The 16887-nt window shown below is 36.5% G+C and overlaps 1 protein-coding gene across 1 annotated transcript in view; it reads left to right on the forward strand.

The window, feature by feature from the left end:
- HYDIN (HYDIN axonemal central pair apparatus protein) overlaps positions 1-16887 on the forward strand; it is a 433731-nt gene that overhangs the window by 135295 nt on the left and 281549 nt on the right. The window contains exon 9 of the mRNA XM_032613277.1: positions 11912-12113. Coding sequence (XP_032469168.1) covers positions 11912-12113 — 202 coding nt within the window. The remainder of the gene's footprint in view (positions 1-11911; positions 12114-16887) is intronic.

Raw genomic sequence — 16887 nt, forward strand, 5'->3', positions numbered from 1 at the left:
ATTCATGTTATTTCTTCCTTAAATGATTGAAAAATTCATTGTTCAAGCCATTCGGGTCTAGAGCCTTTTAAAAATGGATTCAGTTTCTTTAGTAGATACAGATCTACTGAGATGTTTCTATTTTTTCTTATGTAATTTTTGGTAAACTTTTTCAAAGAATTTTCCCATTTAATCTAAAATCTTAAATTTGCTGGCGTAAAATTGTTTATAATAACTATAATCTGTGTAATGTCTTTAGGACCTATAGTGATATCTCCTCTTTCATTATTGATATTAGTAATTTGTATCTTTTTATTTCTTGATCTGTATTGTTAGGGCTTTATTCAGAGAACCAACTTTTGATGATATTCTCTATTGTTCATTTCTTTTCAATATCATTGATTTCTACTGTTTATTATTTCATTCCTTCTACTTTCTGTAGGTTTAATTTGTTGTACTTTTTCTAAACCTTAGGAGAGATGCTTAGAGCACTGATTTTTAACCTTTCATCTTATCTAATATATGCATTTAAGTCAATAAATTTTCCTCCAAACCTGACTATATCTTCAGCCCATATGTTTTTATATGTTTCATTTACATTAACACATAATTGACAGTATTTTAGAATTTCCATTTTTACTTCTTTGATCCATGGGCTACTTAGCAGTGTGTTGCTTAGTATTTAAACATTTGGGAATTTTTCTAGTTTTCTTTTTGTTATTGATTTCCAGCTGAGTTCCACTAGTGACAGAAAACAAATTCTGTATGATTTCTATCTTTGAAAATAGTTGAGACTTAGCATTATAGCCCAGAATGTGTTCCATTTTGGTAAATGAGCCCTGGGTACTTGAAAAGAGTACAAGTTCCTCAGATATCAATTAGGTCAAGTTTGTTAATAATCATATTGTTCAGTCTGTATCTCTACTAATGTTTTTCTTCTTATTTTATTAGTTATTGGAAGATGTCATTAAAATCCCCAACTATGATTGTGAATTTTCTATTTCTCTTTTTTTGGTGATATCAGTTTTCATTTTATATGTTTTGAGGCTATGATACTTGGTGTATATACATTTAGGTTTGTTATAACTTACTGTTCAATTAACTATTTTATCATTATGAAATGTTTCTCAATCATTTATAAGATTTCTGACATCAAAGACTGCATGATCTGATACTTGTTTCGTACAGCAGCTTTCTTTTGATTAGTGTGTACGTAGTATATTCTATTCATCCTTTTTATTTCAACTTTTCGGTGTCCTCATATTTAAAGTATGACACTTGGGAGTATCACCAGGTTGTTTTTTAATCCAGTCTGAGAATCTTTGTCTTTTAATAGTACTCTTCAGTCCTTTTATGTTGAATGCAATTTCTGATATATTTGAGTCTGAATCTTCTGTTTGACTGTGAAGTAACTGTTACCTTTATGGGAAAATTATTAGCTGAATTTCAACAAAGACCTTTGTGTTATTAGTGTTACTAGTGGATGAAAGTGAAAAAAATACGTGTTAATAAACTCAGTCAGTGATATATTTCTTCCATCTGGATCTCCATGTCTTTGTGAGGTATCATTTTTTGTTTATGTCAGCCCCTAAAATGAAGTATTGGAAAAATTTGTGGCCTTAGAATTACCTTTTTCAGATGACTATATCACAACATTTTAAACCAGGAGCTTAAAAAAGAATGAAGGTTAGTCAGTGTTTTAGCTCTCACTAAAATAATTAATTGTTGGTAAATTGGTAAATATATCAAATAAATTATCTTTAAAATATTATCATCATCCTTTTTTAATATTTTTGGTTGTATTTTTAATACAATTGACATGTGGCTATTGTAGTATATGGGTATAATTTATAAACAAACAAGTTTATATATGTTGGGGGTATAATGTCAAAATATTTTACTTGGTTGAGTTTTGAGACCAGCAGGCTTAGATTGCCCATGGATCAATAGAATCAAAACTTGAAAGAAGACTTCAGTGATAATCTAGTCCTTAGATTTGTTTGCATGTGTAAAACTGAAGCCCTAAGAAATTAAGTGGTTTGCCCATGACTCATATAACTAGTCAGAAGCACAGTTAGAACCCATGCTCAGGGACTTCCCTGGTGGCGCAGTGGTTAAGAATCCGCCTGCCAATGCAGGGGATACGGGTTTGATCCCTGGTCCGGGAAGATCCCACATGCCGTGGAGCAGCTAAGCCCATGCGCCACAACTACTGAGCCTGCGCACCTAGAGCCCGTGCTGTGCAACAAGAGAAGCCACTGCAATGAGAAGCCCGCACACCACAACGAAGAGTAGCCCCTGCTTGCCACAACTAGAGAAAGCCCATGTACAGCAACAAAGACCCAACGTAGCCAAAAAAGTAAATTAAAAGAAAAAAAAAAAGAACCCACACTCAGACTCTCAACTCACGTGTAGTGCTTTGTCCTCTATAGTGGATCATCTCCCTAATCTCTTGTATTACTACATGTGCCTTTTTACTCCCTTAATCTGTTGACTTTGAAATGCAGCCACGTTCTCCCAGTGGCCCTCAATCTGGATTTTACTTTTATGGAAATATTTGGATTGACACCCATACTTACATTTATAGTCCTGTGCTAAAGGAAATGAGTATTTGTGTATTAAAATTTAATCATGCATGGAAAAGTTGATTTCCATACCCTGAGGTGCTGGTGTCAAATTTGATTTATGAATAAAGTTATTTTCTGAAGATTGCAGATAGAGGTAAACTGTCTTGTAGCATTTTTCCTTACATGAAATGAACTGCTGATAAGGATATGCTTTCATCTTTATTGTGCCTTATCAATGACCAGGACCTATAACCTTTTATTAGTGAAAAACATTAATGACTACCTAAACCCAGTTAATCACAGAGCTTTTCCAAGCAGCCTTGACCATTGGCTTCTCATTTCACTAAATAAGCATCTTACTGAAATTTCTGCAGCTGTTTGAAGTATGAATTGATTTGAGGAGGGAAATTTAGCATCGGTTTTTCTTCATACTTCTTCAGTGTTCCAGAAGGAGGAACACTGATACTCCTCAACAGGAAGTACTCAATCACATTTCTAACAGTTGTGTTTATGCCCTTCCATTGCTGGTCCTCCACTGGATACATTCTTGATTAAATGCAGCTGGGAGATTTTGCTTTCTTGACATCCAGAGTTTGAACCAGTGCTCTAGTAATTAAGGAGGTCAAGTGTAAATTTCACCAATATCTAATACTTTACTCATTAGCATTTTCGTAAACCAAAACTCTCCCCTCCTTTCCTCCTGTGTATGCCCTTCTGTAGTAAAATCAAGCTTATTCAAGCGATCGATTTTACCCCAGGAATGATTTAGTTACCTTTTTATTATAGTCTAAAACTTTCAGAGAAAAAGCTGAAGTAACTTGGTACCTTTTACAAACTAATCTGTCCAGAAGAGATTAAGGATACAATTTCTCAAGGCTACATTGATTAACAGTGAAACAAAACAAAAAACAAATGAAAACAAAATCAGAACGAGTAAATTAGTTCTATCATTTCATTAAAACTGAGAGGTGAAAATATTGACTATTAGGAGACAAATGGTTAGTTGCTTAAGTTTTACACTTTTCAACTGGGTATTGAGAAACTTTATATAATCTAAGAATTCAAGCAAATATTAATATTTAGAATAGGCTTTTAAAAAAAGACATTCTTACTGAAATTTCGGTTACTTGAATGAGTGCTAGAAGTAGGAGCATAGCAGTGTTTTTTCTTTAATACCAGGTGAAGTTGCTGTCACTTAGAGGTGACATTAACTACTGGTATAATTAGGAAATAGAGCTAATGTACTTATTCAGTATTTTTTTTAAAGTATTAGATCTCTTACTGAAGGGGAGATATTTCAATTCATGGATCAGAAGTTGGCAAATAGGCTCTTTTCCCCAAAGGTGTGATGATGTATTGTTATTAAATATACAAGCAATCATAATATTAGTACTTCACAGAGCAGCTTTATGGTCAATTATATATTTTACTCTAATAAACCGTGAAGAAATTCTTTTTTTCCTCCTAAAGGCTAATAAACAAGTACCAAAATATAATATAGTAATTGAGCATGATATGATATCTTGCAGTTGAAACTGTTAAATAATATGTATCTGAATATACCCGTGCGGATTTACCTGTATGAGCTTTGTGTCAATTGTGCGATTATTATAATGAATTACAAGCATGTGCCATTATAATTACAAAATCTAGCAAAACATAGTTGTCGTAAAAGACCCAAATGTTTTTAAAATGGCTTTAGAGCCAATGCAAATATTCCTTGACCTAGTTTTCTTTTCTTTGTCTCTTATTCAACAGTTTAGGTTAGGGAATGGCAGAAGTTAGGATATACTGATGGTCAGAGATTGTTTAGGGAAGTGGAATGTTTTCGAAAATTACATAACAAGGGAAGACTCTCAAGTTATTAGGTGTTAGTACTTAAAGGGACATTAGAGCCCATCTCTGTAACTCCCTTCATTTTAGAGGTGAGTAAACTGAGGCCCAGAGGCTTAAATGACTGACTATACACCGAAGTACAGGTCTTTGGCCCCCTCTGAGGCCAGCATGCTTTCTATAATCCTAAACTGCTTTCTGTGCAGATTAAGAATACCGATTTTGGCATTGCCACCGGTGTGCTGGCTAAGCCCAGTCAAGTTGCTTAATTTGTTTCCTGAACCCTTTAGAGAAGGAGCACTTCCAAAGAAGTTTGATTCAGCAATTCACTTGAGTGGTGAATTTGACCCTGCTGTGACCAGAAGAGGAGAAACACTCTTTCCATCAACTTGACAGTTCCCTAGAGAATCTATGGCTCTACTCATATATTTTATTTACCGTGTCCTCCGTTGTCTGAAAATAACTGAAACCACAGTATGAAATGTATTGTGTATATAGCTAGCTTCACATTTTCTGGGTAAAATCAGTTTTGTTCATATTGGTTTTTGCTTGACTGATAGTAGCAAAACTTGCAAGATGTAATGAGACCTTCCACAAAATGTGTCTTTATTAAAACATAATAAATGACTGTGGCTAACCTCATCTACAGGGACTGCAGAATTCAACCTCAGAAACTGAAAAGAAACTATAGTGGTAACTGGCACTTCAAGGGCACAGAAAATACTAATGATGAGGCACAGCAAATTCATCCATTCTCGCAGGCATAATACCCTTTCCATCCTATCAGTCGTCTAAGTAGCGGCGGAGAGGGACCCTATTTAAGATTGTCTTCATGAAAGTGGGTGTGAAAAGCAAGTTCTTCAACAGCTATGGGGGAAGACAAGAGTTATTGCTTCCTTCACTTTGTGACCTGATGACTTTTGGAAGATAGTAGTGAAAAAATCAATATTAAATGGTTCTTGAAAAGAAGACAGTGGCTCTTGTTATATTTCTGGGAAGGAACGTTTTGCAGTGTGCAACTCAAATTGACGACATTAGTCTCTCTGACCCCTAGATTTTTATGAAATAAGTTAAGCCCTTGAATCCTTTTCCTTGATTAGTTTTTTTTTTTTTTTTTTTTTTTTTTTTTTTTTTTTTTTTTGTGGTATGCGGGCCTCTCACTGTCGCGGCCCCTCCCGCTGCGGAGCACAAGCTCCGGATGCGCAGGCTCAGCGGCCATGGCTCACGGGCCCAGCTGCTCCGCGGCATGTGGGATCTTCCATGACCGGGGCATGAACCTGTGTCCCCTGAATCGGCAGGCGGACTCTCAACCACTGCGTCACCAGGGAAGCCCCTTGATTAGTTTTTTCAACAATGAAATATTTCAGATATGTGCAAAAGCACAGAAATAAGGTAATCAACAACCATTGTATTTTAACACATCTCAACATTTTGCTATATATGTTTCTTTCAGATGTTTTATTTTATGGATAACTAAATTGACTATAGATTTGGAGTCGCTTTGTTATTCTTTCCTGATTTAACTCCCATGTATTAATCCTCAGGGGAGCTGTATTGGGTGCATTTTAATGCCATTCCTACATATTTACTTATCCATAAACAATACATACCATTGTCTTGAATAGTTTTAAACTTCACATAAATGGTATTATACTGTATATACCATTTCCCATCTTGACTTTTTCATTCAACATTATGTTTTAAGGATTTTAACACGTGGATATATAGCTGTGATTCATTTTAACTAATGTGACACGCTCCAGCATGTGAAAATACTGTAATTTATCTATTCTCCCATTAAATATTAGGATGTTCCTAGTTTTTTGCAATTACACACCATGCTGCAGTGAGTGTCTTTGTGGATGTCCTGTGTAGCTGTGTGAGATTGTCCTTAGGGATAAATAGCTAGAAGTGAAATTGCTGAGTTATAAGGCAAATGTATCTTGAGCTTTACTGGATACTAAATTGATTGGTCAAGTGGTTGTACCAATCTGTATTTCCATCAGTAGTATATGAAAATTCTTGTTTTTCTATGTGCTTGCCAATATACTGCCAAAACAGCATTGTCAAACGCTTTGATATTGGTTAATCTGATGGTTATGAAATGGTATTTTATTCTATTTTTATTTATTTCATTTCTCTTATTACTAGTGCTATCTAGCATCTTTACATGTTTCCTGGATGCCCTATAGTCCTTTTAACATTAAAGTTTTGGATGAGTAGTGTAATCATATGGTCAAAAATTAAAGCAGTATTTTAAAGGTATATATTGAAAGGTGCTATTTCCATCCTCCCTCATTCACCTGACCCTTCTTTCATTTTATTGCTTTCTTGTATACTCTTCCAGTGCTTTTATACAAATAGATGCAAACGTGAATGTATATTCTTACTTTCCCACCTTACACAAAAATAAAATACTATGTAAATTGTTCTAAACCTTGCTTTTTACACTTAATCATATATATTGGGGATCTTTCCATATTACTGGGTACTTTTTTATACCTGCACAGAATTCTGCTTCTAGGTGTAGCACAGATTATGTAACCAGGCTTCTCTTGATGAGTGCTCTGGCCTTTTCCACTCTCTTGTTATTAAGAACAATGCTGTAATGAATACCCTTCATCTTGTTCTGACTTATCTATAGGATAAATTCCTAGAAGTGGGCCATAGGGTAGTTTTATAATTTTGATAGATACTTTGATCCGTGCCACCAAATTCACTCCATGGACTGGGGAAGAATAATACCATTTTCCATTCCCCCAGGGTGTATAAGAATGCCTTCTCCCCACAGTCTTGACTATAAATTATGATCTAAAACGTTTGTTTTACAGTCTGATAGGGGGAAACGGTATGTAAATACATCTTTAGTTGTATTTCTTTTATTATGAGTTGATGCTCAAATTGAGCATCTTTTAGTACATATAGGGGGCCTTTATGTTTCTTTTTTTGCAACTCTATCCCATTCTTCTATTGGATTGTCTTACTGATTTCTAAGAGCTATTTATGTAATGGGTGATTTAGTCTCCATGTCTAAGATATGAATTAAGTATTTTACCTAGTTTTCTTTTGTTTTTGCTTATGACTTTTTGTGCCATGCAGAATTTCTTTTTTCATTTTTATGTAATCAAATTTCTTAATTTTGTAGGAGGGATCTGGATTTTGAGCCACAGTTAGAAAACTTTCCCCCTGAAAGCAATGAAGAAGTTTTTCTGTGTACCCTTCTACTCTTAAAGTTTCATATTGAACATTTAAATATTTTATTCACTTGGCTTTATCTGATGTTAAATGTGAGGTATGTTTTTCCGTATGGTTACCAAGTTTTTCCAATAGCACTTTTTTAAAAAACAAAGTTTGTCAATACACCAGTGATTCAAGATGCTGCCTTTATAATATAATGAATTCCAGTGTGTATTTGGGTCTTTTTTGACTTTTTATTCTATTCCATTGATCTGTCTCTTTATGCTGTCTTAATTACTTATACTATGTTTTAATTCTATCAGTTCCTATTTTATTGAGTTTTTAAATAAAAAAATGTATTTTGAATTTTGTCAAATTCCTTTTCATCAATGGAGAAGATCATATAATTTTTCTTCTTAGGTATATTCTATATCAGTAGGGTTTCTAACAGTGAGCCATCTTCACATTACTGAAATAATGTCCACTTGATTGTGAAGTCTTATTCTTTTAATGTGCTCATGAATTATGATTGCTAATTTTTTATTTAGGATTTTACATTAATATCTGTAAGTGTAATCGGCTTATATCTTGGCCTATTTATTTTATCTTTGTCAGGTTTTGATAACAATGTTATACTGAAAATACAATATTGGAAATTAAAGAATAATCATGTTAGTTTACCAGTAGAGTAGACAGAGCAGAAGACAGGATTAGTGAACCTGAAGACAGGTCAACAGGAAATACCCAAACTGAAGCACAGAGAAAAACAAAGAAGAATGGGGATGAGATGCGGTAGGGAGAAACAAAACAGAAAAGGCCATGTGGGTCACAGTCAAAAGGTCAGCATACATGTAATTTGAGTCTTAGAAATAGGGTAAAGAATGGGGTAAAAAGATATTTAAGAGATAATGGCTGAGAATTTTCCAAAAATGATGAATGACATTAATCCATGGTTTAATGGATTAACAAATCCATTAATTAACAAATCCATTTAATTAAACAAAGCTCAGCAAACCCTTAGTGATACAAATACTGCTGAAAACCAAAGCAAAGGGAATATCATAAAAGTAGCTAGAGAAAGAAAAACACATTACCTTAAAAGGAACACTAATAATACTGATGGCAAACTTTTCAGCTGAAATTATGGAAGCCAGATGATAGTAAAATGGCATTATGCAAGTGCTGAAAAGAAAAAAGGCTAATTAAGAATCCTTTACCCATTGAAAATATCCTTTAAAAGTGAAGACAAAACAAAGACATTTGTAGACCAAAAAATGCTGAAAAACTATAGAATTCTTGGTTGGCATTGTTTTCCCCTTCATCATTTTGAAGAAGCCATCCTATTGTGTTTTTAGTTTCCATTATTTCAGTTGAAAAGTTAGCTGTAATCCTAACCATGGGTCCTCTGAAGATAATCTTTTTCCCTCTGGCTGCTTTTAGTATTTTCTCTTTGTCTTTGATTTTCTTTAGTTTCACTGCAATATATTTATGTATGAATTTCTTTTAATTTATCCCAGTTGATGTTCATTGCACTTTTTGAATTGTAAACTGATGTCGTTAATCAATCCTAGAAAACTCCTAACCATCATCTCTTGAAATACTGTCTTTGCCTCATTATCTCTTTCCTTTTCTTCTGAGCTTTCAGTTAAACACTTCTACACCTTCTCACTTAATCTGCCTCATCTTTTACCCATTCATTTTGCATTTCCATTTATTTTTAATTCTTCATATTGCCTTTTGTATTTTCTGAACCATGTCACTATTTTTTCAGAAAATTGATAACATTATCTTATTGAGTATATTCTTAGAGTTTTTAAAAATTTAAGTTGTTTTGTTTCTATTAGAGCCTAGAGTGTAGCTCTTTTTCAGATTTTCTAGATCTTTTTAAAATCTCCTATTCCTTGGATAGAGCTTCAAGTGCATCCTTTGTTTCTTTAAACTACTAAGCATAGTTGGTCCTAGTATCTGATTCTTTGTGGGTCTACTTCTATTTTTCTTGTATATGCAGGCTCTAGCATATGGAGTTTTGTTTCTTTGCATGCCTGGTTATGTTTGGCTTTTTTAAAAAAAATGTTGAACAATTTGAAACTTTGGATGGAGGTACCTTACTCCAAAGAGAAGTGGGTTCCTTCTTCCAGGTTTCTGAAGGCAAAAGTAGTCCATGACCACCAAATTCAAGGCGCAAAGTTCTCTGAAAGACTTAGGTAATGCCAGCATAATATTTAACTCTGAACTAGGGCTAGTCTACTTCCCATTTACCCTCATTTTGAGGGCACAGTCCTTTGAGGATCAGCTTATTGTGGGGACATCCCTTTTTTTGCCTTAACCTCCCCCTTTGGTTGGTAGGCTTAGGGCTTTGATTTCTATCTCTCTTGACCCCACACGAATGATAGCTTCTTTGATGAATGATCAAAGAACGATATAACACACACTTGTGTGTGTGTGTATAAAATCAATTAATACATGAAAAAATGTTTAACATCATCTATAATTAAGAATATGCAAATTAAAGCAGCAAGTTTTCACTCATCAGACTGTTAAATTTAACTCATCAGAAAGCTTAAAAGTTGACAAGAGTGCATACCTTTATTTGAGAAGGAAGTACATGAAAATATTAACAATTCTTAACTCTAAAAAGCAGGCCTGGGATTGAGTGAAGGAGAGGAAGATGTTTTCTTTTCATGGTATATGCTCTTATAGTACTTAAAGTTTTTACTTCATGTACATATTTTTTAATAAAAATTTAAAATGCCTAGATACTTACTTTTTAAAAAAACATTTATTTATTTATTGGCTGCATTGGGTTTTTGTTGCTGGGCACAGGCTTTCTCTAGTTGCGGAAAGCAGGGGCTGTTCTTCATTGCTGTGCGCAGGCTTCTCATTGCGGTGGCTTCTCTTGTTGCAGAGCACAGGCTCTAGGCATGCGGGCTTCAGTAGTTGTGGCACGTGGGCTCAGTAGTTGTGGCTCGCAGGCTCTAGAGCGCAGGCTCAGTAGTTGTGGCGCACGGGCTTAGTTGCTCCATGGCATCAGGGATCTTCCCAGACCAGGGCTTGAACCCGTGTCCTCTGCATTGGCAGGTGGATTCTTAACCACTGCACCACCAGGAAGTCCCCTAGATACTTACTTTTTATTTAAATTTTGGGGAAGATGTTGCTGTGTTCAAAGTGATTGGGCCTAGAAAACATTTGTACTGTATAAAGGGTTATCAACTTGCTAAGTGGTGCTCAGTTCATATAGTCATGAATATAGCAGAAATATTTGCTAAAAAATAAAGTCCAAGTGACTAGGCTTTCTGGTTCTGATTAAAATGGTAACAGCACAGATCAACAGAACATTGATGATATTTAAGTGTTTCCTTTTTCTACTTTGACGTCAGACTGAGGCACCTGCTCTGACATTGCAGAGATCAGATAGAATATAGTTTGTAGCTTTGTGTCTTCTTGGAAGTCCCAGGGGCCTCATTTATATACCTAGAATCAAGGCAATTGGAGCATCCTGAATGAAGTCAAGGCCTTAAATTACTATGCTGAACAAAGGTGTTCTTAACATTTAAAAATTTAAACATAACTTTTGTCTTTCTGTGTTTTTCTTTCTTTGTAACCACTATCCAGAGATAGTGTTGTTTTGTTTTAATTGCTGTTATTTAGGAATGTGGTTCCCTTTTTTTTTCCTTTGAGTTTAAACTGTCGTTTATTATTATTATTTTTAACATCTTTTTTGGAGTATAATTGCTTTACAATGTTGTGTTAGTTTCTGCTGTATAACAAAGTGAATCAGCTATATCTATGCATATATCCCTATATCCCCTCCCTTTAGCATCTCCCATCCGCCCTCCCAAGGGATGTGGTTCATTTTAAATATTTGGTTTTCTATTAATGAAGTTATTAATGCTTCCTTCCTGATCCCCTTTGTTTGGACTTAGAGCCTCTCATACTGAGCAGCTCTTCCCAGATGTACTGGGTGCAGTTAATTTAAGAAATCCAGCTCATGCTTGCAATAAAGATGAGGCTAATGGTTATAATTCTACAACTCAGGTGCCCTCATGGTCAGGTTGTCGGATTTTAAGCTACTACAAAGAAGAAAAAGACTGGTAGCACTCACCACAACAATTCATATTTTATGTATTTTTTACAATAACCAAGCAAGATAGTTTTTCTCTATAACTGTACCAAACATAACATTTCAGGTTTCTGATCATGTCTGATCTCTGACTGATATGGGGGGCGGGGCGGGGGTAGTATGAAACGTCTCATGCTTGTGCTATATTCCCTAATGTCACCTTGGGGTAAAAATAGCCTAGTAGCATAGTTCTAGAATAAATCTCAGAGTGTATTTATACTTTGTTAATTTCTAGGTGAAAAAGTGTTTATATCTCTGTATGGAGCTGCTATAGACATGAACATAAGGCTGGACAAGAATTCCTTGATCCTTGAGAAAACTTACCTATCTCTGGCCAATCAGCGAACTCTAACTATTCACAACCACAGTAACATCATTGCCCATTTCCAGTGGAAGATATTTGCTACGCAGGAAGAGGAAGACCGAGAAAAGTATAGGTTTGTAAGAAAAATCACTGTCTATACGCTATCTATATAATTTGGGGGAACATGAAACTTAGTTATGAAAATTCTGTCACTTTTGTAGTAAGTTTCTAACTCACTCAGTGTCAGATTTATTATAACTTGGGTCCAGTGTACAATGCTCCCTTTTTCATTTAAAGAACTGGAGCTGAGCTATGTGGAACACAACATTGTCCATCCTCAGTTAATCTTATCCCAGTTTTAATTTATCAGTAGCTAAACTCCTGGATTTTAAAGACCAAATACATCATTCTTCACTTTTCTCTCAAAACTAATCTATATGTCTTTATTTCTTTTCATAACCCTAACTAGATCGATCAGTTTTCATAGGGATTCTAAAAATAATCTCTTTTGGATTGGGATCAATGTGGCCTTTTTATTTTTTTTCTTCAGTGAAAAGGTACTTTCAGAAAATATGAAGAATGGGGAAAAAGAGGGCTTAGATATAATGGCTTTTATATTTTCAGTTTTAGTAGCATTCTCAATTCCTGCTGACCGTATAATTTAATAGTGATTTCTTGTTGCTATCTTTAATCTACTGCTTTTTAAAATGATACTTCAGGCAGTGGAGAAAATTAATAAAATGGAAAACCAAACTGTTTTAATTAATCTCATCACTGTTAAATTTTGAATATTTCTTTTTACTGAATCTGTCCTTGATTACTGTAATTCCATTTGCAATTTTATCTTCTTCCATCCTCCCTGAATTAGTTCTTTTGCTGCTTTCATTGGAATTTATTTCAGCCTTTTTTATTTGCCTCTCCATTTTCATTAAAGATTAGCCCTGGGAAGCTTCAAAGCTTTGTTTAAAACCAAGTTAGTATGTGATAAAAATAAAAGTCTTAGGTCTAGGGAAACCAGGCAGAAATCCCCCAGTGTGCTGTCCGTAATTGAATCAGAAGGAGCTGTGACAGTGACAGGACACAGTGGACCAGAAGCTTTATCATTCAGACAATGAGCTTTAATCACCAGATTGCCCCCGTGCCATCTTTAAAAAGTGAGAAAAGAAAAGCCTTTCCTGCCTAAAAACTTCATTTTGCCTCATGGTATAGATACCAGTAGTTTAAAAAGGCAAGAGGAGACTACTCATCCATGGTTTCATCTGTCCTGATTCTTCAGCTGACATGTATGTACCAACAATCAGAATGGTCCAGGCATGTTTAAAGATAAGATAGGAGAGCAGGTACAAATAAAGAAACAGCAATAAAAGTAGTGTTTCAATATCCTACTTGTGCTGTGGGCATAATCTTTTTGGGAGAATGAGTATATACTATCAGAGGGAAAGCCAGCTTTAATTTCAACTATGTCTTTGTGTTTGACCAAATGTATAGCATGTGATTGATGCCATGCCTATGTCCAAAAAATATTTACAGAAGTTAATTTCAACAGTGAAACTCAGGAAGAATTCAAACCAGTTGCTATCAGAAATGCTTAAGATATAGAGAATATAATTTCAAACACACGTGGATGGATTTTCGCCCCCCCACCTTCACCTCCTCCAACACTCATGGCTCTATCTCTAATATTATCCTTGAGTCTTATTCTTCCTTTTCTCTTGCATTGTCTTTCTTTCACTGTCTCTCTTGCTCTTTCTATTAGTTCCCCTAGCAGTTTTTTTGTAGCAAGGGAACAGTATTGAAGAGCACTTTCATAACCATAATTGGAAGCCCAGTTTTATCATCTTGGATCATGCCCCTCCCTTAAACAATGAAGTTGAAGAGTGACTTCAGATGGCCAAATAAGAATACCTTGCTGTGTGTGGGTGACACACGGCGACATAACTCATGTTCCTGCAAACTGGATTGGTTGATCTAAGTGAAGAGTCTATTGAATATTCTGTTCCATGCCCTCTCCCTACCCCTCTCTTAGGGCCAGATGCCTAATCTCTTATTTGACCAGGTGTGTCTTCTCTCCTATGCCTCTCTTGTTTCTTGATACGTTCCCAAGCATGCCACAAGTTTCATATTATTAGCCATGGATTCTTGTCCTGGATGCAACTAGCCATGAAACGCCCATCCTCTCAGAAAGCAAAGCAAAGAAAGAGGTTTGCTCTTTACTGAACATTTGGTTCCTGTCTTTGGATAGCTGCCCCTCTGGTGGGTGGCTGTGCTCTTACTGTGGGTGTAGGCCCTCTCCTCCTCCCTGTCACAAACCCTTAGGTTGTCTCTTAGGCTCACATCAGTGGCAGATAAAGCAGAATGTTCTTGGGTAGCTTTCTTGTGGGCAGAGGTTTGCTCATCCCTGGGAAGCAGCAGTGAGCTCTTTAGCTAATGGTATAAACTCTCTCTTGAGCTCCCCAGCAAGGCCAGTGCAGGAATCCCTGGAATAATCTTTTTAATGTTTGACTCTCCTGCTCCTAATGGTGAGCAACCTCTTCCTTTTCTCTTCTTCCCTCAGCAGCCTCTGTAGTTAACGTGCAGAGCGAAAGGTCCACATTTGTCCTGAACTTGGAACAGAGATGATCTAAATGGGCTCATGTATACTTTGAGAGATTAAAGTTTCCCTTTGCAGCACCCAAATGACCTAAGATTTTAAAACTTCAGTGTATATTTTTAAGTGAGACTCAAGAGCCTGCCCACTGCTTTCCAGTTATAACGTGGCTTAAAACTCATCCCAAGGCATTCAGCTACAGGGGCTGAAAGTTGCTCCATGGTGGTTTCAGGAATTCTAACTGCTTTAGTATTATGGATGTCCTTAAGACCCTATTCCAGCCATCATGGCTTCTTGTTCTCCAGCATCTTGTTGATGTTCCTGAGCAAAGACTTGGACGTCTCTTCTCCCAGTGGGGGAATTTCAGCCCTACTGAGCCTTATTCCTTTCTGGCAGTTTATAATTTCCATTCTAGGAAGGATGACTTCCTCTCTGCCTACCAAAACACGTTGGTACAAACTTTAGGACACATGTCCAGATTTGGGGGCCTCGGGCTAATCTCAGGCTCCAGACTCTGACAATGAAGATGTTATTTCCCCTAGGAAGAAGTTCTGGGCTTAAAATTTTTTTCCATTTTTTTTAAACCTTAGGAATCAGATATAAGAACCTTTAAAAATCATCTTTTAGGTCTCTCCTGATACTTTTCTGAGAGTTGCAGAAATTAATCTCTTCAAAAACTGGTGCTGAATTCTTTCCTCCTTACTTCTTCTGTCTTGGCCTCAGGGATTATAAAACATCCTACAGGATTCTTTCATCCTCATTTTCATCACAGTTTATTATATTCAGAGACTTGGCATGGGCGTTTGAGGATTTCTGCTCCCTATTTCTCCATCAAGGTCATGGCCATTGTCTCAATAGCAACTGCTCTAATTCTAGATCTGCTCTGTGGAAGAACTGTAGAATCCTCAGTGAAGCCCCCCCACAAAGTGATCAGCATAGATGTGTTCCAAAACATTCCAGTGTTGGAAATGGCACGTTTCTCTAAATAAATCAGTTTTATTTGAGCTTTGAGCCTGCCACCCAGGCTCCAACTTAATCTCAGTTGTGGTCGGGGAGCCCTTCCCTTTCCTAATCATAAAAGAATCTGCAGACTTGAGTGGTACCTGATAAACAGGAAGAGGACCTCTAGTCCTCATTTTATAACAGGCACCACAGAGTTGTTGTGTGTCTAGGGTCACACAGTCCATCCGAAGGTGGATGGCTCCATCCTTTCCTTGCCAGGTGTGGACATGGGAGTATTTCTGCCAACCATGATCGCCAAGGTTCTTAGTTTTTAATCTCCTCAGCATCCAGTTACCACCTCTTAGGGGTGTTGTAAAGGAGCAGGGTGCAGGTCTCTAGGAACTCAAGATAAGGGGCAACACTAGTTCAATGCTACTGTACTTGAGACACAAGGGTTCCCCATTGAGTATAGTCCATTAGCTGGACTGTAGTTGATGCCTGAAGGTGATGGGTATTCGGGCTAGCAGACCATTTGCAAAATGGGTTAAATCCGTGGTTTTACTGAAAGAGAAGGTTGGTGTGATATTACACTCTCTGATGAGAGGTCTCTTCGTCTGTAAAACAGAACCACCTCTGAATTCAAGAGACCGTGAGTATCAGCACAACAAGATGGCAAAACAATAGACTGAGGTATACAGAAGTCCTCGTTGGAGTCAGCCCAGCTTAAGGTGGTATTGCACGTTCCCTTCTTAGGCTCTCAGCCTTGGCTCTAATTCTGCATAGAGGGCAAAGAGGATGACATCTGGTGTCCACCCCCCCATGCATTATACAGCTGTCACTGATACAAGAGTCCCGACAGCGTGGGAGAAGAGCATCATTTGGGAATTTTTGTTTTGTCCTCTTTTGTTTTGTGGTGTAAGGGCTGAGTTAATCATACTCCTCAATTCATAGAGCATCATCACCCTTGGTCCACATAAAGCATTTTATCCCCACACCCCATTTCCATTAACCCCCCTAAGTAAATGTAATGTATATGACTCCCATTATTTATTTAACCAATACTTCAATCCGTTACATCGAATTTACCCACTTTTTTTAGTATTATTGCTAGAACTTTGATGAACCTCTTTGTTGCTCTTTATTTACATCCATGATTGTTTTTTTTGAGAACTTATTCCTAAGGAATAGATATCAGTAAATTCCACTTGCAGGAATACATGGTTTCCTTTCTTTCTGTGGACTGAGCTGTCTTTAATTTGCCCTGCCCTGCCCAGCAATATAAAAGGACAGCTGCTCTGGCTACCGTGTACACTGCTTCCCATCTAGCAATAAAAAGGGAGCACAGAATGCTTTCTTCCTTGGGACCAGAACATACTGA

The sequence above is a fragment of the Phocoena sinus genome, chromosome 19 (genome assembly GCF_008692025.1).
Source record: "Phocoena sinus isolate mPhoSin1 chromosome 19, mPhoSin1.pri, whole genome shotgun sequence".
NCBI classification, from domain to species: domain Eukaryota; kingdom Metazoa; phylum Chordata; class Mammalia; order Artiodactyla; family Phocoenidae; genus Phocoena; species Phocoena sinus.